The following is a 25328-nucleotide window of genomic DNA, read 5'->3' as shown; positions in this document are numbered from 1 at the left end:
TTCTTGATGGTTATCATTCTTCAAATGAATGTAGTCTGATAAATGTAACATGAAATTACTAGAGCATGTGCTTAGCATTTCTGTATTTCATTAGTAATTGATTAATTTAATTAGATACAATTTTCTGTAAAATAGCTGCTAGGAAAAAATGCTAACTGAGACGGGAGAAGTAGTTCTAAGCTTTAGAAGAAAGAAAAGAATGTTTTTTACCTCTAATCTAGTATCTTGGTTTATTCAGTGTATTGTATTATTTTCTGATTTACTGAGAAATTTTGTCAGTGAACAGTAGTTGTAGAACACAAGCACAACATTTACTGAACTGGATAAATGAACCTAAAACTTGTAAGGTCGCCTTCATGGCTAGTTAAAAAAAAATATGTAGCCCAGCATTCTTTCTGGGACTGTAGTGTTGATCTGTCACTTGACAGCCATGTCATTCCTGCCTTTATAGTCAGCAGCAGGACTCCTGATTCTACAAGATTTGATCATCCTCATGAAACTATTGCAGTTTTGCATTTTTAGTGCTGATCCAAATATAGAGGCGGTGATTTTTCCAGAGTATCTTGCCACATGTTCTCTATCTCCACGCTGTGAGCTGGTGCTGCATGAAAAAAACACGCGATGTGGAATAAGGGTGGGAGATTTCAGAGCACGTTGCCAACCAAGGCACTTGGTATTAGTAGGAAATCAATTAAGCTGGGAGAGGGAGGTACATGGACTTAGGTCAAACGTTGGAAGAGTGGTGCTTTCCGGTCTGTAGACTTATTTTAATTTCTGTACTGTCCTTTCAGGTCTCGTCCATGTTGGAGATGAACTAAGAGAAGTCAATGGTATTACTGTGCTTCACAAACGACCGGAAGAAATAAGTCAGATTTTGGTCTGCACTGATTTTCATTTCAAGATCTTTTCTGTTGGGTGATCTCGTAATTACAATAGATGATGAAATTTAATCATGAATTTAAAATACTTACAGAGCTAAAAGATTCAGTCCCTGCTTGTCTTTGCATTAAGAGTTTTTCTTCTCCCAGGGGATTAGTCTTCTTCTGACTTCAGAAACTTCATTGAACTCAATCAGTACCAAATAAGATACAAATACAAAGTTACATGTTGCTCTGTCAAGAACTTCCCTTTCATGCTTTGTTCATGACAAGCAAATTGCAAATTAAAAGTGCATTCCTAGAAGTTAAGCAGTTTATTCATAATACAGTATGTTGGGAAGCTGAGGGAAGTCTTGGCTGTGTGTCCAATGGACCTCTCAGTCTTTACCAGCAGATTCCTTGTGATAACAAATTCTTGCTTTAAGCTTCTCTAGCATTAAAGCCCACAAATCCTGGTAGAAAGTGTTGTAGCTCTTATGCTTATTTGTCTCTGACGTCCCTCTTGTGGCTTGGTTCGCCCTTGTCTTGGTGTGGAGCGGAGTTAGGGACGCAGTAAGAGGAATGGCAACACTAGGAGACTGAAGTATCTGGCATCAGTTCCATCACCGAATTTAGATTTAGATCAGAATAATCCTGAATAAGGAGAATGACTGGTTCTAACTTGGGGGTAGGGGGAGGAATCAAAATCACATTTTCAGATACTCTTGTCAAGTTTTATTTGTAGGGACCCTGGGATGCTGTTCATCTGTCATGTTCTAAATGGCTGCAGTGTAACGGTTTGCTTTTCGTGGTTTGTTTTTTGAGGAAGAGCTACAAATGTTTGTCCAAGTGGATTGTCTGACTTTTTAATCTGAGCACAACAGCAGGCTGCTGTAGGACACAGTTCATCTCATCCAAAATAAGGCATCTAAAATAGATCTCACAAACCTATTCTAGATTCTCAAAGCACCTAGAAGTGTTTTTTAATTTACTGTAACTAATAATTGAAATTTAGTAGCAAAGATTTTTAGACTGAAAGTAGATGTTTACATTTCACCCTAACCAGTTATAACCCTGGGAGTTACATGTGGGAAAATACAGTGATATTTTTCAAAGAGGTACTTGAAAATGGTTCATTTGGTACTAAAAGCCACAGACATATTTAATTCCCTGTGAACTGTAATCCAGAAGTTAATGCATTTGCTAAAAGCAAATGAAGGAATTTTAATACAGGTCTTAATATGTTCTAGCCAAGTAGTTCCTGTGGGTGTCTCCATGGGGAAGACACTGTTGTGGAGATTTAATTTTTGTGTCGTGGTCTCTAATGAAGTTAAATAGTGGATTAGCTTGGCCTGTTACAGTTCTGAGAAGAAGAGACACCTCCTAAATGGGAACTCGAATAGTCTGTGACGTGTCCTTGTCCTGCTTTCAAAGTAAAAAAACATTTCTCTCTTTCTCAGGCTCAGTCTCAGGGATCAATAACATTAAAAATAATTCCAGCTATCAAAGAAGAAGATCGTCTAAAAGACAGCAAGGTACACAACTTGAGTGAAATGCTGAAGCACGTGTTTTCATTTTTACACAATTCTGGCATCTCTGTAAATGTAAGGTGCCTGCTGTTTCAGTAAGGAGTGTCACAGACCCATAATTGAACTTAATTAGAAGTTAATTAAAAAGAAGACGACAGCAGAACAGTTTCTTCTTGTAAAACGCCGTGCCCTTTATCCAGTAGAATTACTTAGATGACTTCTCCATCATCTTGGTACATGTTCTTCAACAGCATTTCTGATATCTAGCCTCTCGGTTTTGTTCATGTAATTAAAACCGGTGTTCCTGCCGGTCTCCTCACACCATGACAGCTGCTGTCTGTCTGTTATCTCTTGATTGGGTTGAAACACCTATTTGCAAACATTGTTTGCCCCCGTTAGCCCACTGTAGACATTGACAGGCCTCTTTTGAGCGCTACATGTGCCCTGCTCCATCAGCAGTGACTTACTGTTTGACCAGGCCCTTACAGCATTCCTTTGTCAGCCCTTATTTCTGCTTCCCTGCTCTCAGCTACCGAATTTTTAAAATACTTTTAACAGTAGTTCTACTGTGATGTGTTAAATGGTGGTAAGATACAAATCCAAAGTTGAGTAGTAGGTTTTGATGCATTTAAAGAACATTTTAAGAACAGTCTTTATAACTGGGGAATTTTGCCATAAATCCCTTCTTATTGTTTTCTCCCTCCCCTTAGGTTTTGGGTTTTTTTTCTTTGTTGTATTTTGTACTTATGTAGACTATGAACTGTGTTTCTTGGGGCTTTGATCTTTGAGTCCCATGTTCCACAATGCCAATACACAATGACTGGGTATGTGCTTGAAAGTTTATTTTTCTGCGTAAGTCAAAATAGAGATGCAGCTTGCTAGCTTTTAGTATTTTTGAGTACTGTAAAGCATAAAGGAGAGATGAAATGTACATATTACATACATATATATATATACGGTTAGCAGTATAAGCACCGGGGAAGCCTTTTAAAGGTAGTTTGACATTCCAAATAGGACAAGAAGAATGGATGTGTTGCTTTCTTTTAAAGGTGTTTATGAGGGCGCTTTTCAGCTATAATCCCAAAGAAGACAGAGCCATTCCTTGCCAGGAGGCTGGGCTGCCATTTAAGAAACGACACATCCTCGAAGTTGTAAGCCAAGATGATCCCACGTGGTGGCAAGCAAAGCGTGTTGGCGATACCAACCTCCGAGCAGGCTTGATCCCCTCAAAACAGTTCCAGGAAAGGTTTGTTGATTACAGATATTGTTTTTTTCAGCACGTATAGTATCATACTGATTTTATGCTGCCTTTTTTCATAGGTAATGAAGGGCAGGATCATGCTAGGGTGAATACCAGGTGCTTTAAATGCTCAAAAGCTGCATCTTTTCATCTTTTCCAATTATATAATGAGTTTCCCAGCTTTTCTTGGCTAGTTTGCCACTGACTTAGGCTTTGTAGCTTGACAGAAACACTTGCTAAACTGTATGAAATGAAATGTGGTATGTCAGTCTCCTGGCTTTGTATCTTAAATCTCTGGGAAATATATTGTATTTCCAGACTTGTACTTCCACAGTATGAGAGGAAATGCTGATTTATTGTAACAATTTTGAATTTATGCATGTAGTAGTAGTAACAAAAGAGTAGCTGATCTTCCTGCTGGCACCGAAGGGAGTATTTAGCTTGGACACAGGTACCTTCTGGAGCTTGAAGTTTCTCTGTTTTCACAGCAAGATACGTGTATCTTTTAAAACAAAAACATCCCTCGAGTCTTGTATTTACAGTAAAGAAATCTTAGATTTAAGAAGGAATCTGATTTAGGCCACTGGTCTCGTGTGATTCTTACTCCAAATTACTGGATTCAGCTTCTTTGGATTGCAGGTGTTACAAAGGTGGGGCATCTAAGAATTAGAGGTCTGATTTTATTGCTGGCCTCAAAGATTTGCATAAGGTTTCTAATAGAGCACTTCACCCCGCTCTGTGAATGCTTCTTTGAAATACCAAGCAAATCCTGCCTGAACAGCTGTATCCATCCTCCTGTGCACACATGCATGTCAACAGATACCGCTGCACGGCAGTCCTTGGGATTTTTTTATTTTCTTCTTTTTCCTTTTATTTTTTTTTTTTTCAGATGTTGTAAACTCCATTTCAATATATGCAAGAATATAAAAATTGCCTCCGGGTCTGTTTTCCCCTGAGTGACTCTATAAATGCCAGAGCATCCTTAATCTGTTGTGAATGTTGATCTCTGGCAAAAAAAAAAAAGAAAACACTTAGGAAAAACCCAGGGTTTATTTTGCCATGTGAGGGGTTTCTTGGGGGTTGGATTTTTGTTGTGGGTTTTTGGGGTGGTTTTTGGTGTCGTTTTTTTGGGGTGGGGCAGCAGTGTGTTTTGAGCAAATTCACGACTTGGGGGATAAGGAGTTGAGTTCTAGTTCATGATTTTAACAGTTCAGGAAGTTTTACTTGATATTCTTTCTTACATTTTCACACAAGTTGTTTGAATTGGTTTGTTTATTAGTAAATAACAGAAAACTCCATGATCTGGAAGGCAGTGGATAGTTTCTGTATGGCTTCAGTGATGATTTTGGGCAAAGGTTATCTACTTTTGAGTTCTCTTTGAGCTTAGTAGTTTCTCGGATTGTGGGCAGACAGGAATTTTGCCCATTCTTTGTGAAAGTGGCAAAGAGAAGTTGGATTCTCAGCAGAATTAGAATGGAATAGAACAGTTGTTTCCTTAATCTTGCAAAAAAGATTGAGTGGGGAAAAGGAAATAGAAAAAAAATTACATTGATAAAAGTAACATGCTATTGTTTTCTGTGCTCGGATATATGAAAGCCTAAAATGTTTTACAGTCTTCTGTCTGTCACTTACCAACAGCAATATTGGACCATCACAATTTTAAAGAAAAACATCTTTTAAAATGTTAAATCTTTGGAGGAAAAGCACTATTTCATTATTTTCAATGCTCTATGTATAATATGCGATAAATTCTTTATGATTCTGAGCTCACATGGCTAAAATAAAAAAATATTTTCTATTTAGACGATTGACTTACAGAAGAACAATAGGCACTTTGCAGAATCCCAGAACTGTGAAGAAACCATTATGTAAGTCTGTTCTGTTCCTTCAGTGATGTCTCAGTTGGTCCCACTTCCTCAGTATTTTTCTGTTAATAATTTCAATAATGATGTGTTCGAATACATTTTGTGTAAGCTGCCATTAATTGATTGGCATGGATACAAGCTGCCACGTGAGAGGATCTGGGTTTCAGCTTGACCCAGTGTTGCCAGTACCTACTGGTTTGCAAAAAACCATGACTGTCTCTCTCTTCCTAAGCCTTACATATTGTCTAGATGCTTTAAAACTTGCTGGTGTTCACATACTTTTTTTTTTCTATGGTTTCTAATGTTCCTGTTGCTCTTGGGTACTTCAGCACAGCTTTTATATTGATGTGTGAGGCGAGTGCCACCCTTGTGCAGACTATTAATCTGGAAATTGTCCCTTTTCAGGGATATAAGTGAACTTGTGACTTGTGGTGCGTGGCACATCTCGTGAAGAGATGCAGGTATCCTCATGCTATAAGGAGGAGGGAAGATACTCAACTAAATTATAAAATAGCTTTACTGATTTAAATGAAAGTTTTCCAAATCAGTTTCAGTTACGTTCAGTGCTAGGAAGCGTGTAATGATGATTGTTACTTGGGCTTTTTCTCAGATGTTCTCTAGGCAATTAAGCTGATATGTGGTTATAATACTAAATTTTAGCAAGAAGTCTTTAAGTTTTAGCAAGAAGCCGTTGATAAGGCTACATCACTGCATTTTTTTTTTAAGATAGAAAAGCCTGTTAAGCAAACCAGACCAGAAGAACCTTCCTTTCCATTCCCTCTAATTTTACTCAGTCATTTGCTAGTCTTTTAATACCATACCAACTCTGCCTTTCATGCTAACTACAGATGACCAATCTTCTGATAAAGGTAGGTACTCTCCCTTTCTGTCTGAATATAAACAACCACGGCTTTTTCTAAGATACTTGATAAGCCCCCAAGCAAAGAGAATAGTGGATACAGCTTGTTCCTACAGCAGTTTCTTTTTGGGTTACTATTTAAACTAATTTAATTTGGATTGATGACTTAGGTAATGATGACCTCCAAATTTACGAGAAAAGATTTGTGTCTTCTGATTTGCATTTACATGTTCTGTAGGTTTCTGAGTTGGGCTGAAAGAGATGCAACTTACCTGCAGTCTTTATATCTGATATTTTTTAAAAAGTAAAGAAATACTGGAGTTTTAACATTTTAGAGCACCTGTATCAATCCAAATTGATTTTTCTTCACTGTTCCTTTGGACTGTTTTCTGTGTTATTTTCATTATGAGCAGCTGTGTCAGGCTTATGCAGTTTTATGTCACTGCATCACACACTTTTCCAAATATTAGGTATTTTCTGTTGAATTATGCATGGTGTGATTTTATCCACCACCCCTTACACATACTTTTTGAGAATAACATATAACATTCCAAGTATCAGTATTACATCAACTTCAGTGATACTCTGTCATCAGCTGGCCATGACAGGTGTACCCTATCGAAGTGCGAGGAGTATTTTGCAGCTAAATATCGTGGTTTTATGTCATATACTTTTAGGGGCCTTGGGGGTGGTCATAGTTTGAGGAGGTGTCGGTTGGCCTTTTTTGACATCGATTTGTGTATTATTTTACATACTTGCGTATGACAAAAGCATGACATCTTTACCTTTTTAATAAAGAACTCATAAGCAATGATAATTTTAACTTGGTCAAAATGAAGGTGTTCGGAGCTCATCTTTCAGTGATCCCCAGTTCCCTTTTTTCAAGCCCAAATGATATTGAAATGTCACAAGAGGTAATATTCTTACAATATCATACCCATTTATAAAGTCACACATTAAACAGCTCTGTTTGCAGAGTCTTCTTTTTTACTTAAGACTGACTATTATATACTTTTAGCAGCAACATTCATCAAATGTAATGAGTGTTGAAGAGCATAAATTCTGGGAACCATAAATACCGAGACGTAAAATTTTCTTGTGCAATGTCATAATCAGGGATTTTTTAAAATATAAACCAGTAGCCAAGGCAAATAATTTTTTGTATCATTTTATGTTAGAAAAGCATGTGCATAGGATGCAGGATACAAAACTTCTTCCCTCACCAATGACCCAGACTTGTTTCACAGGTGCTGTTTAAGGTATCTTCCTCCTCCCTTCTCACTCTCCTTTCCTCTCTGCCCTCCCCACCCCACCCTGGATTTTTAATTTACAGAAGACTGTGACTGTGAAGGATATTTCAACGGACAGTACATAGGTGAGAAACCAAAATCCCTTTCATCTTCCCTAACACACCCCTGGGAAAAAAGAAAACAAAAAAAAACCTCAAACCAAAACCAAACCCCGAACACCCCCACATTAAAAAAGAAAAACTAACTTATTTACATTAGAGTTAATTTCCCGTACGTTCAAAAACTTGATTATCTCTGTGCAAAGGCATAATTGGACTTTGGCATAGCCAATACTTGGCAACTCAAGGTGGTATGAGATGCTATGAGAGGGTTTTAATTATAGATTGGTTGCTCGGTTTTCTACCTGATACGCAAATTTTTCATCTATAAGATTAGCATATGAACACTGATTCCATTAATAAAACAAAATTGTGAGAGTAATTCATATTCAAAGAGAGTAACTTCTAGTTGAACAAGCTTGAAAATTTAGGTAAGTGGAGACAAGGTTTAAAGTATCTTTTGTTTTCCTCTACAGCTGGCTTACGCAGGAGCTTTAGATTAAGTCGTAAAGAGAAGGAGAACAATGTGAATGAAGGAAAGCCAGCAGAGCAGGCAGATGCAGCAGAGCTCCTAACGTATGAAGAGGTCATGAAATACCAGCAGCAGCCTGGTGAACAGCAGAGGCTGGTGGTTTTGATTGGTAAGATACACAATTGGTTCAAAAATTTTCATGGATCTCCCCCTTCCCTTGTCACCTGCAGTCCAAGAGGCTTTCTTGAAGTGTTTGGATTTTGGTTTTGTGGTTCTGGTGGTTGGTCTTTTCTTTTGAATGACGTTTAAAAAACAAAACACCACACTAGTAAAGCAAAAGCAAAAAAACAACCACCCAACCCCAAAACAACCAAACTCACCAAGTCCTTCTAAAAATAAAAATGCAGGACTATTTCTCATTTTTCTGATTCACTTTCCATTGGTTCTCACTCAAACATGTGCATCCTTACGCTGTCAGAACAATTAATTAAAAGGTAGATGTTAGAATTACCTGACAAAATTCTGCATGCAATTTTTTATTGCGTGTGTGTTTAACAGCCAATTTGCCAGGACGTCCTGGAAATCAAGGGTATCTGTCTCATAAAACTGACTGCTAAGATTACAGATTTTCGGACTTAGTGCCTGACAGATGTTTGTCCAGCAGCTGTTCAGTTTGTTCATGATGACATTCTTCAAAGAAGAATGTGGTGGGTCATGAGGTTTCTCATGTACAGGTTTCTTCATATGTATAATAAATAAAAATAATAATATGTATCATATTATTTTTGTGAAATGGATATTGTTTATGCTCCTGCCAGTATTTCATTCCACACAGAAATCTGTGAGTCCTTTCTATTTTATTAGGTTGTTTGGGGGCCAAGTTAAGTGAGCTCAAGCAGAAGGTTGTGTCAGAGAATCCACAGGAGTACGGTGTTGCAGTTCCACGTGAGTAAAATATACTGACTTGGGTGTGTTGCCAGTTTATTCCATAAATGCTTTTTAATAGTGCTAACTGCATTAATGAGTGGTAGTTTGTGTTTTGACTATTAATTATAAGCATATTTCAGAAGTACTCAAAATTATTTTTCTCATTGTAATATGCTGTGTTTGCCCTGAACAGCTGAATAGATCACTACAAAACTTGGCAGATAATCCACTTTGGAATGGTGGCAACTGATTTTTTTTTAATTGTGTTTTCCCAAGTGAACAGATCGCATTTACGTATGTCTATTAAAAAAATGAGAAACTGAATACAGAAGGAAAAAGATGATAAATTGCAAAAAGAACTAGTGTCAAAAACTAGCATCTTAAGATTCAGCCAAAACATTATATGTGTTTAAAACAGGATGGTTTTTCCTTCAGAATATCATACTAGATAAAGTTAAAAAAAAACCCAGCAATAAACCAAGTCAGAATTTATACTAACCAAGAATTTAAAATCCTGTAAATCTCAGCTGTTCAAACAAGCCAGTCACAGTGATAGAGAAATAAGTGATTCTGCTGCATGGTTTTGTGAGTAGTTACACTGATTGATTTTTGCTGGATTATTTTCTAAAAGAAAAATAACAAAATCTTACACACACAAAAAAATCCATCGATATTTGTATTCCCAACAAGTCACTTCTACTTGATAGACAGGTAGAAAATGGACATTGAGGGCACTGTTTATATGTTGTTTAAGACTTTCCATAAACGTCTGCCAGGCAGACATGCAATTAGTTAGCAGTAGAACTCGTATGGGTAATTTTTATTTGAATTTAAACACACACAAAAATAGCAGACATCAGTTTTATGACCAGGATTAGATTTGTAGAATGATCACCAAAGCATCTCCTAAAGTAATAACAGTTATTAAAAAAAATTATGACATGAAAGGGACACACGTAATTACGCAAGTTTCACAAGTAGCATGGGAAAACAGCGAGGGATATTCAAATTCTGAGGCAACATAACAGGCCTTCGTATTTCATATTTTTATTTTCTGAGCTTCAGAGAAAGCGAGAGTCCAATATTCCAAACAGTTAAGAGAGACTGTTTTCCATAGGATTATACTCTACTGCTTCTACCAGGTGTAAGAACTATGCCTCCTAATTTTTGTGTTAGTTAATAGCAAGCTTGAGAGCAAAACAACCTCACTTTTGGTCTTTGAATTTTTGAGATTGAGTTTAAAAGAAAATTATAATGTTTGATTTATATTTTCTGTTGATTTGAACATGCCAGTGTCTAACTACCTTGTTTGAACTCATGAAAAACAGAAAAAATCTAGTTGTTTGCAAAGGCTGATCCGTCTCCTGTGTCTTGCAGATACAACCAGGTCAAAGAAAAGTCACGAGAAAGAGGGAGTAGAATACAATTTTGTCTCTAAGCAATCATTTGAGACAGATGTGCAGCAAAACAAGTGAGTTAATTTTAAAATATTGGCATAATTGACTGTATTTCAAAAATATTGCTAGTTATCTCTTGCGTCATACGAATAACACGATCAGGTGTAAAGTTGGACTAGTTGTGTTAGAAAGGTTCAGCTTTCCAAGTAAAAAGCTCTTTATTCAGTCTAGACTGTTAGCATGAATTTAGTAAGCAGCAATTTAGAAACAACGCAGGACTAGGAGGAGGATCTTAGAATTTAAGCCTGCATCTCGTAAGTAGTGTGATTGCTCAGAATTTAATCTAGTACAAGTAACAGATGCATAGCTGGCCCTACTTAATCTCCGTTTACTGCGATGGGTAACGAGTTTTATTGATAAGTCCACTCTAAAGTGTGTTGTAGACTGAATCTGTGTGTGTAAATGACTTTCTCTAAGATGGAGCGTGTTTCCTAGAAGGATATTTTTTTGGCTAGTCTCCCAGAAGATGGGAGAATTGGAATCCATTTCCTTGCCAGTTCTGTTCTAGTTCTTGTGAAAAACATCCTCTTTCTTCCATTAGGCTTGAACATCAGTCTGCTGCATTAATGCAGCTTATTCCCCTACTTGTCAGTAGTGCTGATTAGCAATTAGTGAAAGGTGAAGAAGACTTGCTACTAAGCAACCAGAAGGGCAAAAAAAAATAATAATCAGAAAAAAGAAACTCCTCTTTTCCCCCTTATTTGGTTACTGTGACTTCAGGAAACAGCTATCAAATGTTCTAATCCGGTATTCTTTGTGGATGGTATTTAAAAACGTATTGATTTTTCAGATTTGTGGAACACGGAGAATACAAAGAGAATCTGTATGGTACAAGTCTTGAGGCAATCCGGTCTGTGATGGCCAAAAAGAAGGTTTGTTTGGTGGATGTGGTACCTGAAGTAAGTTCTGCAGCTTATTTTAAAGCCAGCAAGTAACTGATGTGGTTCACCACTGGTGGCTACTTGCCCTGCAAAGAACGATGATGCTCTCAGAACTTGCGTTTCTAACAGGTGGCCGCAGGGTCACCTAAGCAGAACAGGGCTCATGCAACCTTTCCCGTTCCTACAAGTCCAGTTGATACAGCCTAGATTATTTTTTTTTGCGGGATTTTTTTCCCCCTTGCTGTAAGAAATGTGCATCACTGTCCTAGCCTGCTCAAATTCTAGAGAGAATACTTAGAGTGTGGATGGGTTTTTCATTCTTATTCCTTCCTACTGCCTCTTGAAGCGCTGTTAGTGTTACCAGTGCCAGTATACCTGCTCTTAATCCTTCCATCCTGGGAGTTGGTCTTCGAAATTTTGATTCGGATTTTGCAACTAGACTAGGAAAAATCTTGTGATACTACCTCAGATGAATTCCAGGTTTGAAATTTCCAGTGTTTCGCCAGTGAAGCAAACCATAAATTGCCTGTCAAGTCAATTTTATGTGTGTGTTGGGTTTTTTTTAAATATACTTAGTAGCTTTTGCCATGTCCTTGTTCTATTACCACAACGCGTGGTGAGCAGGCGTGCGGTCAGGCCATGCCCCAGAGAGCCCAGGTACCTTTCTAAGCTAGCCAGGACACTGACATTAATATTTCTTCTGAAGAGCAAAAGGTTCCTGTGGTCAGCAGTACAGCACACAGGACTTCACACCACGGTGTGTACTACTGAAACTGCTGAATCCAGCTTGAGCAGATCATTGATACCTAATGAGTAGATCATTGACATCTAACAAAAAAAAAAAAAAAAAAAAAAAAAGTGTTACAAAACTCCATCTGTTCACAGGCAGTAAAGCACTTGAGGACTCCCGAGTTTAAGCCTTACGTTATCTTTGTGAAGCCTCTCATTCCAGAAAAGAAAAAACACGTCCTAAAATCTCCCACAGAAGAAATCTCAGCCCCCCTTGTAAGTATTCTAACTTTATAATCTCATGGTTTTAGACATGATAGGAGTATTTGGGCTAGCATTTCTGTGATGTGGAAGAGCTTCTCTTCCATGACAGTGAAAGTCAAGAGCAGGGCACTGAGTGGGTCCTGTGCTTATGTAGCCTTTCAGCTGGGACTTCTAATGAGATTTTTGACTCCCTGAAAACTTGACTGTGTTAAGTAACATGAAGCAAAGTGCGTGCCTTCCGTGGGGATCAGCGCACGTCATTCAAGGCTGCAGCAAGGGAAGCTGCTACGGAACTTGGATAAAACTAATAAATCATTTCACGTTTTGATGAGCATCCCCATCAAATGGTAAGGGTGGCCACCTATTCCTGATACCTTCAGAGTGACACCCACCCAGGCTGTTAATCATGTACCCACTAAATGCAGCATGTGGATGTCTCACAAGGACCAAACCTAGACCAGCTGCAGATGGGTCACATGTAAGTGTGGCAGAAATACTGAGAGTGCACAAGGTCATTATTTTAGGTAACCTGAACTTCAATTTAGACGTAACAGAACTTAATTAATTTCTTAAGTTTTCACATAAGCCCTTAAAATTATTGAAGGCAGTGGGTCCAGCATTCTTTTGCAAATGCTGAGGAGGATGATTTTAGGTGTTAAGTTAGACGGCGACTCTTAACTTCATAAAATGCAGTGTCACCATCTTACGTCCCTCCTGCAACCTGTTTTTTCCCCCCTCCTTGTATCACCTCTTGCATTTTTTGAAACAGCTTACCAAATTCCAGCAGTAGCATACCGCTCCTTGATCTCGGTTGTAATGTCTTACATACCCTTTTCTAACAGTAGCAACTCTTGTTTAATTTCCTTTCAAAGTAATGACTTACTGTGCTCATACGCTTTAAAATGCTAGTAATTAAAAAGACACGCTGTAAATTTCATACCGTCTTCTCGTGTTGATCAGCAGGATGAAGAACAGCAGGAAATTATTAATTCAGCAGCATTCATTGAAGAGCAGTATGGCCATTTAATTGACACTGTACTGGTGAAAGAAGATCTCCAGAGTGCGTGTAATCAGCTGAAAACTGTGTTAGAGAAACTAAACAACGATTCCTTTTGGGTGCCAGTCAGCTGGGTTAGGTCGTAGCTTGTTATAAGCTGTTTAAGGGAAAGATTGTGTAAAAATGTCTTGTAAATATATGGATTAGACCAGCAGCTTTGACGTGACTTTGACTTACCTCCCTTTTCTATCTAGAAGGTCATACATAAAGACTGTGTGAGAAAAACTAAACAAAGTCAGAAGCTGGCACTGCCTTCCTGAATCAAAATCTTGGACAGCAGTTGTCATTTAAAAGTGAATACTCAGACTAAAGAGATCAGTAAAACGCTGGGGTGACTTTTAGGCTGTAAATAGTGCATTTTGTACAGTAAAGGTTCACAGAGGGTGCCCAGGCTTCCAAAACGTTTAAGTAGTACTGGAACACTAACCAGCTGGAATTTTCATCTTTTGACCACGAATTCTGTGGCTAGTTAAGGCATCTTACGGTACTTTTCAGGAACCAGTATGCTCACAGAAGAAGCTACTTCAGCTAGGTGGGAGGGATGGCCTGGGGAGGGTGCTTCTACCATCTCAGTGACTCAAAAGCTCAACTGGCTGTCAGGCCAGTAAAACGTGTTTCCCTTTGCTCAGGATCATGCGTTGCAAATCCTTTCCAATTAGGCACTAAAACTAGGCCAGTTGTATGTGGTAGATATTTTAGTGCTTGAGAGATGGGTTGGGTTTCTTTTACGTCCGTCCCACGTTTCCCAATGCCTCCAAGTTGTCTGGTTGCAGGTGTTAAGTCTGCTCAGCCAGAGCTTGTGCCCACTTTCCCAGTCTCATCCTCCTGACGTAGGACAAATGTTAAACAACCTGTGGACACACCTGCATGACGAGCTGGCTCGTAAACCAGAGACACTTTTTAATCTCTATGAAAATAAATGCATAAACTTAAAATGGGACTTTTAAGAAGCTTTTTTTCTACTAGACATCTTTGCAAATGCCACCTGATGGGACACCACCTTGACACCAATGTAGCAGCTCCAAAAAGAGCACCAAAAGGAGGAGGCTGAAGTAGGCTGAGCTACAGGTCCAAGTCATCATCCTTCCAGCATTTATCACTACCTTTGTTCCAAGTTGGGCAGAGGCTTCCAGAACATCTTAATTGGCTACATTGAGTCCTGAAGAAGAAATCTTAACTGTTAGAGGACTTTGTATGTTCAAGTCTCCTGAAATATATACAGGATATTTAGATGGGGGTTAAGAAGAAAATGCAGAGGGATGGTTCTGGAAGCTTTGTTATTATTTGGGAAAAAAAATTGACTGTTGTACAGGTGCATGTTAGCTGAAACTAGTTCCTGTTTTCCATTGCTTGTGCTGAGGTCTGATTGTTCCACTGTGCTGTGCCCTTTAACAAGACCCTCTGGTGTACCAGTCTGGTTCCTTGCATCTGAACAGTATGATGTTACTCTTGTCCCGCTGCGTTTAGCAAAACTAACACCACTGCCTATTAAAAATACATTTCTTTTATACCAGTGTCACTGAATCTACATTAACTCTAGCCCAAAAAATGGTGTAGGACAGTCACCTGGATTTATCTTCTCCAGAGATGTGTACCCTGGCACCTTTCAGGTACTGTCCTCCGTGTAGACATGAAGGTTCCCATTTCCACAGCCAGGTATCGGGCTTGGCAGGGCAGATTTGCTGCCGGAATGGTGATCTCGGTGGGTGCACGAGGACTCCTCCACGTAGAGGTGGGCCAGCAGCTCTGCCACTAACGCCCTGCAGTCTTGTCCCAGCACAGCCACCAAAAGTAACTTGGCTTACGAGACAGACATAGTGCCACGGGAATGTTGTGACAGATGTACCTTCATCCTATGGAAAACCTGAGTGTAATGTTTTAAAACCTAAGTAACAGCATTTAAAACAAAGTTTTTTTATGAAAATATCAAGTGGCCAGACTGATCTCACCGTAGATCTATAGCGCAGGTTACAAAGCAGGTTTTTATAGTCTGCAAGACATAAATGTGTTTAGGGGATACAAATCTAAAGAAAACTAGGTAAGATACTATCTAAGGGTCAGAATTCACTTAAAACAAGGTTGCTGTCTATTATTTTGGAATATTCCAATGACTAGCAGGAAGCCTGAAGTGAAAACAAGTCGTGTGAAATTATTCAGCCTCAAATCCCTTTGCCCAGCTTTTCTTCTGCCAGTATCCCCCAGCAAACCCTGAAAGAGCTTTTGCTTTTTGTGTCAGACCCACCGAACTGCTGCTCAGTCATTTTTTTCCCATTTACACACCACACCAGGCATATTGTGCACCTTGACTCACAGTAACTGAACTGCAATGTTGTTTAAGGGTTTTTCTCTTTCCAAAAGCACAAACCTGGCTCAAAACCTTCCTTCATCTATTCTAGCTCAAGCTTCGTGGGAAGTCAAATTAATTTCAAAATACAGTAATTCAACAAGTCCGTTTACTGAGCTATGAACTAGCTGCAGTTTAAACCCAACAGCAATAAGGACTAGAATTTCCCAACAGAACCTTTAAACCTGCTTCACGCCGACAGCAGCTCCCATTCCTCTTACTTGTCTGCAATTTATAGTTTAAATAAAGATACAAGCAGTTTTTCAGTAAAAAAAGATACCATCTTGGTGTTAAAAATAACCCAACCCCAAATTCTTGACTTAAGCATGGGGGTGCGATAGTTTTGGAAACAGGGACCAAATTCTAACTTGTTCTTGCGAAGTAAATAGTCACCACCACCTCAATTTTTCTCAAATTTTCTCAATCTTCAACAGCTCTTTGCTTACAACTTGCAGCTGTGACAGCATAGGCTAAATACTGCCCAGTGCCCATCCCTGCCAGAGCTATTTGTGCATGTTCACGGGACTTTCACCATGTCACGGACCAGCTTCTGATGACGCAGCACCAGCATCTATGATAATTTCCAGTGACACCGCCAGTCAAATTTGTCATACAGTTTATTTTCCTTGATATTTCAGGTTAGAAAGGCAAAGTTAGGCAACCAGATACCTTTTTCACTGCATATAAGCATTCCATAAGAGGAAGAGTTCACTCAAACCTAAACATTTTTACAATTTTACATTTCATTTTGCAAACCTGGAACTGTAGACACATTTCTTGTAGTTTCTAGTAAGAATGAGTGTGTATTTACATTGCTCCTTTCAGACCTGACTATATCCAAAACTGAACGAAAGGCTGATTCATTTAGCCCGCTTCATTCGAAAATTGTTGTTGATGGCTTTTTGATGAACAACAACTACAAAAATTTGCAAATTAATCAAGGTGGATTTTGATTCTGTTTTTTTTTCCTCAACTACAACAGAGGAAGCATTCATGCAGTAGGATTGCACATGCAGCAAACTGAAGCGTGACGCAAAGAAAGATGGTGTTACTTTCTAAAAGGCTGCCAGCTGTTTAGTTATGTATAAAAAAATAGGGCAGTCTTAAAAATAAAGACCTTGTAAAGGCAGCACAGATCGGCAAAGCAGTTTTGTCCACGTTCAACAGAACAGCAACAGAATGGCCACCTCTCCAGTCCCTTCCCAGGAAGTGTTGGGATGAAGCTACTACCTTGGTGACAGGCTCCTTGTAGAAAAGTCATGCCCGTCACCATAAAAAAACTCAAACAAACCACAAACAGCGGAGAATGCACCAGGACCACTGCATGACCTGATGATCACAAGCCATCCATCCCGGGATGTCTCCTTCCTGGCCTTCCCAACTGGTTTTAGGGCTTTGTTACAGTTGTCACAGCCTCCCATCCTCTGAACTTGGCTTCCAAGTCTTTTCTTGGGTCCAGCCTCCATTCACAGTTGTACTTGGGGATTCCAGACAATCCCAAGTTGACAGGTTCGCGTTTTTCCGACGGACAGTAGTTCAAACAAACCACGCCACCTGTGATCTGTTTACCGTGTGCCTATCCTGCTGCTGTCGGGCACCCCGACAGAAACTACTCCTCTTCTACTCTCTCACATAAGCTGATAGGAATAAATATCCCAGAGGGACATCATCTAGACCGAAACCAAGGGGAAAGCATAAGCAGCAGTCCTTTGGCTGGCTGTAAGCAGATGTTTCCACTGCTAAAGACATGAAAAACCTCCTGTGAGATCTGACGTCTCCCCCAGACTTATTTCAGCAGAGGGAAACACACAGGAGCGATCTTCCAACTATGCAGCCGCTTCCATCTGCTGCAAGGTGACGCCGAAACCTGTAACAGCTATTTCTACTCACTTTAGCAACAGTGATACAGGCACGCTTTTGGAAAACGGCTCCACAAAGAGCAACTTCACAGGGGACCACTTTAGCTGCGGAGTGAGGTTGAAGTTGATACACCTTGTCCTCAGCTTGTGTAGTGGTAGCACTCGTGATATATCACTGCTGGTACTCAGGAATGGCACTCCCATGAACATAAATTAACTGGAGAGCCATCACTCATCAAAAAGCCATCAAAAAACAAAGGATCATCTTAAAAAAAAGGGCAATTTTTCTGTTCCGACTTGACAGTGTCCTGTATGAAAGTGTCTTTGAATTTACCACTTGTTTACATTTTAAATGCTTTTAATATTGTCCCCAAACTGGACACTTTCGCAGCATCGCAGGCGATCTTCTAGAGGCACTGCCACCGCGATCGGATCAGATGGCTAACACCTTCCACGACTCGGTTTGTTTTCAAGAAAAGGCAGCGCGTGTAACGAGGGCGAGGTGGAGATAATAAAATAAAAAAAAAATGCCAGTTATCCGACAGAACTTCATCATGGGATTGGCAACAGACAGACTGTTACTGGAAACACCAGCATATTCTATGTTAAACTTAGTTTTCGCCCTGCAGTTGCTGACTGAAGGCAGGAGCATGGGTTTGCAGAGAGCCCTGGGAACTGTAAAGAGGACCCATGACGTAAAGCAGCCCCAAACGATTCCCATTTCCCCACTGATCTTTGGTACAAAGTACTGGAGAGCAGCGAGGGTAACCCACGGTGTCCTGCAGACGCAGCGGGGGCTTTTCTGCGGAATGTCTAAAAATTGAAGTGGCATCTCCACCTATTATTTGGCAACCCGCAGCAATTTTGACAGCTTAAAACCATCTGAAATAGGGAAACAATGTGACTGCTCAGGGTGACTCCTGACTGCTCTCTACAGTTTAGCCGCCCCAAAGACTCCCCTGCCATTCTGGGGAAGAGATTTTCTGTAATATTCCGAAATGGAGTAATACCTTATTTTATTCCAAGGCAGGAATTGCAGAAAAAGTCCATGCTGAACGCCTTACACCAAAAGCACAATACTTTAGGAAAGCACTATGATTTAATACTGCATAATCTGGCGGTTACCAGAAAAACATCGGGAGATAGCAGCTGTGCACGAGCAGAGAAATTGTATTTTGTTAATGAACCAAAATTACATTTTGCTAAACAGTTAGGGGGTTGGATCGACACGACTGGCGGTGGGTCAAACAAGGCACAGACTGGTGTTTGGACCTCCCCTTCTTTTTTTTTTTTTTTTTTTTTTTTTTTTTTTTTTTCTTTAAAAAAAGCACACACTCCGTTCAGACAGAACAGCCACCTGTGGATTTAAGCAAGCGGACAGTATGCACCACAGGAGCTTTTATCCTGCTGCGCCGAAGCTTCCATCAGCCGGACTCCTCGCTTCTCTGCTCTCTTATCCCAAAGACCTGGCGTCTGCAGGATCTTTATGACTAACTCCTCAAAGGCACGTTGCACTCCGTCCTGTGTCTTGGCACTGGTCTCTGGTGGACGAGGATGGGGGGGGGGAAAAGGTATTTTATCTTACTTGCAAGGAGTATTCCACTTTGTAAGAAGTTCTTTTGGGACCAGAGAGAAGATAAAATTTTTTCAGCCAGTGAACCTCCTCTCCATGCTCCCTGAACACACACGTAAGTTGAATATGACAAAGACATGTATCCCAGTCTGAAGCACCTCATTTTTCCACCTAAAAAAATTCCACAGCTCCCCATTCTCTCCATAATGGAGAAACAGAAATTCTTCTCAAGTTGTGATAATAAATCTACAGGATAATTATTCCTCAACTAAGGTGGGGAACAAAGAATGCAGAGGGAATTACATGTTTTCCCCTACATGTTTGTTCCAGTTCCTTCTGAAAATCTTTTCAAGGAGCTTCACTTAAACCAAACCAAACAATTTGTTCTCCATCTTTATATCTCTGCATTGAACATTTTATTGTTGGTCTAAGAATATTGTCTTTTATGTAGCTGCAACAGAAACCAAAGAGGGATTACGCAAGGTCCTTGCTGACATCAGTGATGAGAAAGAAAAATTCCAATCTTCTGGGCTCTGAATTAAAAAATCCTGCTAGTTTCAAGGGAATATAAAACTTCTGCCTACACCGTATAGGAAGTAAATCTCTTTCAGACAAAAGCACTTCCAATTGCAGTCGGCGCAGACCACCTCTGAAAAAAGTTAAAACCTACATCCACGCGTAGGAACTAATGCAGCAAAAAAACCCCAAAACTTAATTAGGTCCTAAATAGTAAATCAACTTATCAACCTGAAATACATTTGTACACTTCATTCACGCTTAGTGATACCAAAATAAACATATGAATACACAAGTTTTTGGCACGGAGTTACATACCTATAAAAAGCAACGAGCGTTTCCTAGCGAACTGGAGTCCTTCTCTTCTCTCCACTTCACGATCAGGCTGTAGAGACGAACAAAGAACACGACTCCAATAAGCCACACTTGCCACTTTTATGAAACCCCTGGAAAAGTGTCACTGCAAAAGTGAAGTTTTGCTGAAAAGCAAGTCTATAAAACCGTGTAGTAACAAGCAAGTGGATTTTCCCACTTTTAGATTACTGCTAGGCAGGCTGTTACGGGGTCAAACTGAAGGGGAGCAACATCAAATCGGTAGGAAATGAACACGTTGCTATCTTCTGAAACAACTAGGAGCAAGATCCATGCCAGAAAGGAGGTTTCAGTGGTCAGATCACGGATTTGGAAGGGGGCAGAGAGAACCTAGTTCAGGATAGCCACGCTGGAAACCTCTTCTAGTAAAGCAAAAGCGGAACATCTCACTATGCAACAGGCATCCAAGATCTGTCAAAACACCCCAGAATCATACATCAAGCAGTGCACCTCACCCCCCCAGAGATGCAAACTCTACAGCCATCCGAAGAGCTGACCTCTCCTTCCCCACCACCCATCCAAAACACACTCTGGCCAAAAAGCAAGCAGAAGTTGCACGGCAGTGAACTTCGCGGTAGAACCGTTTTCGTCAGAATCTCTCACTATCGTAAGAGGATTTCTCTCAATTGTGGCTCTCTAGGGGAGTTTCCATTCAAATCTTGAACAAGATCTGCTTCTAAAGTGACGTAGTAAGTGGAGTCTGCCCAACCTAGGTTACTTCCACAGCAAATCACCTCCTCACACAAGAGATGCGTTACTTTCGGCACTTAGCTCACATTTATGCTCTGTCAAGACTGAATCATCTGTGGAAGAGCCTAAGAGGACGCATTTCTAAACTGACCTTATCAGTTTTATTGCCAACTAACATCTTGACAGCGTTGCTTTTCGTGGCATACATTTCCAGCTCATTCAGCCAGCCCTCGAGTCCTGTGAAAGTGTCTTTCCTTGTAACATCGTACACTGGTAACAGAGGAAAAGAGGCTTAACGGCTGTGGACTCTTAAACAAGGTTTACTTCGTTACAGCAGAACTTAGACCCTACTAGCTAACTACTGCCCCAAAAAGAAGGCATTATTAGGGAATTACAGAAAGGCATCAGCCATATCCTCGTCCCAGCGCTGAACACGTTGGCTGTGCTCACCCAAAATCACCCAGGATTACAGAACACGAGTGCCTCTGCAACTGGAAATCACGCTTACCAGTTCAAATCTTAACACCTATTACAAGTTCCGATGTAGGCCACACAATATTTTAAAATACCTATTTTGTCACCTCATTTAATAAAGTGAATTTTGGTCACCGATAACTTCCTAACTCCATTCACTTCATCACTAAGGTTTAAAAAGCTGCATCACAGCCAGAAAAATGATTTTGTTCAGGAAGGTGCTCAACCTTCACAAACCCTAAGAATCCCTTCTTTTTCTAATTGGTGGTGTCACACGGAAAGTGATGAGCCATTGACTACTTGTGCTACAAACCGCATGTCTTACAGTATTCACATCAATAGTGCCTGGGAGGGAAAAAAAAAAAAAAAAGAAAAAAAAAAAAGAGTAAAAACATTGGGGGTGGGGGGGGAAGACAGCACAAACCCTAATTTGCCTTAATACCAAAACCTCAAAATAGTAACTACAAAGCTAATAATTCATCCACTCAACAGCTTGCAGGGCAACATACTTGTATTTTGAAGAAGCATTAGTTCCTGCTTGTGGTTTTACCTACTCAGTGTTTGAAGTAACGATGCAGTACTGTTGTAAAAACTGTAACCATTCCTCTGATTCCCTCAGACAACCTCCTTTCATGAAGGCAGGCACATTTCGGTAGTAATAAAGACCACTCTTTTTGTTATCATGTTTTCCTTTCATACACCTCCTACCTAAAACAACCCCTTGAGCTCCTCGGTAATAACTGGGAGTCAGTGTTCTAAAGCGCTCCTGTCCTGCCGTGTCCTACAGAGGAAAAAACAAACAAACAAACAACCAAAACACACACATAACATCAAATATATTTAGAACAGAAAATGTATTTTGAACTACACAAGATAAAGTTAAATTTTTCCTGACCAATAAGGACATGTGAAACCATAAGCCAACAGAATGAGGGGACGCAGTCAAAAAATAGCAGCAACAGAAAACGGGTAAGGAGGGGTAGAAAAGCATGGAGAGGACTTCACTGAAGGTTAAAGCAATAAGCACAGACAACTGTAACATCAGCAAGACAACAAGCAAGTCAGTGGGACTCAAGAGAAACAAAAAAAGGCTCCTGCTGCAAGCCAAGCAGCTAGACTTAACTAATTAACAATCAGCTGAGCTGAACGAGGTGAGGAATAACTTGTTTTCCAGTGAGAGACACTGCAGGAAAGGAGACACAGTGGTTCCAAAAAACCTCCCTTTGCCCCTCTACGGAGGGAAAGGAGAATCCATTTAGAAAGAACTACTACAAGATTACTAAAACTCTAAGCAGGTAAGAAATTTTAAAATCAGTAGTTTCATTCAATTATTGCTGCAGCATGTCACACTTCCTCTCATGAATCTTCAAAATAGCTCCTAAGCGCATCATGAAATTCAAAAACCCTCAAAACAAACAATAAGGAGGCAAAAGGATTACACCAATAGGATTTTTACCCCCAAAAAATCATTTCAGTTGATGTGCAGATTGGAATAGACACACTAACAGCTATAGTGTGATTTATTTCTTCTTTGTTAAAAAAAAAACCAAAAATTGGCAATATATTTACTTAATTCAGGTCATTGTTACTAAGGAGACGGCACTCTCGGGCATCTATGCCCACACGCACACTAAAGCCAAAGCCTCTTTTTTTACCTTGATGCACAGCACGCACATTAGTTTTTATTCAACATCGTTGAATAATTAGCAGTTTCTCCTTAACGCTGTTACAGACTGCTGCAAAAGTGCCTTTTCCAGCTACGCAACTTGTGCAAGCTCTTGCTGGGAAATCAAAAGCGAGGCCAGGAGACACACCCTTGCGCGATTATTAGGGCAAAGAAATCGTGGTTACTCTCAGCAAAGCTTCTGCTTCGCGTGCGGCGCGTTCAGAACACAGGCAACACGTCACTGGCTAGAGCGAGTGCGATGGTCTTCTTGCTCCAAAAGTGTGAATGAAAACAAGAAAATAATTTGAGGTTTGGCATTTATACTACTTTTTTATTATCAGCCCGAGGTACATTTGTGCTCCCTTTCAAACAGTCCCAATTAATTAGTAATGACGTGTTCTTTCGCAAATACCTGTGACCACGCAATGAAAGTCTCTCCCTTGTAGGGTTCTTTCCTTCCATTTAGGAGAATACATGTTGTGCTTTAATATTATAAATAATCCTGATCACACAGCTGCTATCCAATTTCCCAGTTTGCAAGTGCTGGAAACACATGATCAGAAAGTTCAGGAGAAACGGTCAAGTCTCCCAGTAAATCTGAACCAACCTTTAAATTGTTCTGCACCAAGCATCATTTTTTGATGCTTTTAACCAAAACCAGTCAGCTGGAGTGTTTCTGGTGCGGCACAGACCCAGAGCCGTCAGGCAGAGCATCACCCTGGAGCAGAGCAGAGCATCTCCCAGAGCCTGAGCATCGCCCCGGAGCACGAGCAGAGCATCGCATCGCCCTGGAGCACAAGCAGAGCATCGCATCGCCCCGGAGCATGAGCAGAGCATCACCCCGGAGCATGAGCATCGCATTGCATCGCCCCGGAGCATGAGCATCGCATCGCCCCGGAGCACGAGCATCGCATCACCCCGGAGCACGAGCATCGCATCACCCCGGAGCACGAGCATCGCATCACCCCGGAGCACGAGCATCGCATCACCCCGGAGCACGAGCATCGCATCGCCCCGGAGCATGAGCATCGCATCGCCCCGGAGCATGAGCATCGCATCGCCCCGGAGCATGAGCATCGCATCGCATCGCCCCGGAACATGAGCATCGCATCGCCCCGGAGCACGAGCATCGCATCGCATCGCCCCGGAGCATGAGCAGAGCATCGCCCCAGAGCATGAGCAGAGCATCGCCCCGGAGCACGAGCAGAGCATCGCTGCTCCCCAGCCAGCTGTGCCCCAGTGCTGCCTGTCCTGTCAGCGCGTCTGGGCCACTGGGGCCACAGCTCGGCAAGCCCAACATGCCCCAGAGGGCCTGGAGAACCCAGCTTGTGTAGGCGCAGGGAAGAGCAGACACAATCTCTGCTAGAATCGAAGGGAGGCTCCAGCCCAGCACCACGAGCTCAGCAGAGGTGGAGGGAGGGCTCTGAGAGGTGGGGGACAGCAAGGGAAGGGGACAGCGGGGGAAGGGGACAGCCAGGCACAGAACCAAGCTCTTGGAGGTTTCACACCTGTCGAGAACCAGACCTGTCCCCATCTGTCAGAGCAGAACTTACCCATATTGCCAGCTGCACCATGTGGCCGTCCACCACCATCTTCTTCGCTCTAAAATCAACACCTGAGAGGTGAGGAGGAGGGAAGGTGGTCAGCATGAAGAGACCAGTCCTGGCCGCTCCGGCCCCGGTCCCAGTCCCTGGTCCCCGGCCCAGGTCCCCCTCCCTGGTCCCCGATCCCCGATCCCCAATCCCCCTCCCCGGCCCCTGATCCTCCTCCCCGGCCCACGGTCCCTCGTTCCCCTCCCAGGCCCCCATCCCCCCTCATCGGTCCCCAGCCCCCGATCCCCCTCCCGGGTCCCGGCCCCCGATCCCCCTCCCCTGCTGCCAACAGGACCCAGAGAGAACCAGGGAGGCCCCCGCTGGGGGCCGGGGGGGCTCCGGGCTCACCGACGGTGGGCTTCAGGCACGGCTCAAACGCGCCGTCTGTGAAGCTCAGCAGGAGGCTGCGGGGAAAGAAACCCCGAGCTGAGCCGAGCCGAACTGAACCGAACCGAGCCCAGCCGAACCGAGCCCAGCCCAGCCCAGCCGAACCGAGCCCAGCCCAGCCGAACACAGCCGAACCGAGCCGAGACGAGCCCAACCCAGCCGAACCGAGCCGAACCCAGCGCCCCGCCCCCACCTGGACTTCCCCACAGCGCTGTCCCCGATCAGCAGCAGCTTCAGCGTGAGGCCCGCAGCCTCCATGGCGGCGGGGCCGGCGGCAGCTCCGCGCTCCCCTCACGCCGCCACGGCCCGGGCCCGCCGGGCGCCGCCGACAGAGGCAGCTGAGGCGGCTCCGCCCATCGGGCGGCGGCCG

General features: G+C 41.7%; 2 protein-coding genes across 10 annotated transcripts in view; one reads left to right on the top strand and one right to left on the bottom strand.

The window, feature by feature from the left end:
- The window catches only part of MPP3 (MAGUK p55 scaffold protein 3), a 28600-nt gene extending 9602 nt beyond the window's left edge, over positions 1-18998 (top strand). For 6 of the 9 annotated variants that reach the window (XM_080369880.1, XM_080369879.1, XM_080369878.1 and 3 more), the window contains 12 exons: positions 792-877; positions 2318-2392; positions 3436-3632; positions 5430-5494; positions 6340-6360; positions 7684-7725; positions 8175-8339; positions 9035-9115; positions 10475-10568; positions 11345-11453; positions 12321-12440; positions 13389-18998. In XM_080369880.1, the coding sequence (XP_080226006.1) occupies positions 792-877; positions 2318-2392; positions 3436-3632; positions 5430-5494; positions 6340-6360; positions 7684-7725; positions 8175-8339; positions 9035-9115; positions 10475-10568; positions 11345-11453; positions 12321-12440; positions 13389-13571 (1238 nt within the window). In that variant the 3' untranslated portion in view covers positions 13572-18998. The remainder of the gene's footprint in view (positions 1-791; positions 878-2317; positions 2393-3435; positions 3633-5429; positions 5495-6339; positions 6361-7683; positions 7726-8174; positions 8340-9034; positions 9116-10474; positions 10569-11344; positions 11454-12320; positions 12441-13388) is intronic. The other 3 variants (XM_080369877.1, XM_080369876.1, XM_080369875.1) reach the window with 3 other exon arrangements.
- LOC308055669 (ras-related protein Rab-18-B-like) lies at positions 16429-25286 on the bottom strand. Its single transcript, XM_080369885.1, has 7 exons — positions 25152-25286; positions 24920-24975; positions 24533-24594; positions 22022-22094; positions 20991-21109; positions 20096-20162; positions 16429-19229 (listed from the first exon to the last, which is right to left on the bottom strand). Exons 1-7 carry the CDS (start codon positions 25214-25216, stop codon positions 19054-19056), a joined length of 618 nt encoding a protein of 205 aa, XP_080226011.1. The 5' UTR covers positions 25217-25286; the 3' UTR covers positions 16429-19053.
- Positions 25287-25328: the final 42 nt, after the last annotated feature.

Source organism: Falco punctatus, assembly GCF_963210335.1.
Source record: "Falco punctatus genome assembly, chromosome: 19".
Classification (NCBI taxonomy): domain Eukaryota; kingdom Metazoa; phylum Chordata; class Aves; order Falconiformes; family Falconidae; genus Falco; species Falco punctatus.
Note: the sequence above shows the minus strand (reverse complement) of the source record. Positions and strands in the feature narration are given on the sequence as shown.

What these genes read in the sequence shown, in the direction of transcription:
- LOC308055669 (XM_080369885.1), bottom strand. Translation starts at nt 25,216, where the DNA reads ATGGAGGCTGCGGGCCTCACGCTGAAGCTGCTGCTGATCGGGGACAGC. An exon ending in TGGTGCAGCTGGCAATATGG is followed by an intron (nt 22,095 to 24,532) that starts GTAAGTTCTGCT and finishes TTTCCTCTGTAG; the next exon opens with GACACGGCAGGACAGGAGCG. An exon ending in TTGGCAATAAAACTGATAAG is followed by an intron (nt 20,163 to 20,990) that starts GTCAGTTTAGAA and finishes TCGTCTCTACAG; the next exon opens with CCTGATCGTGAAGTGGAGAG.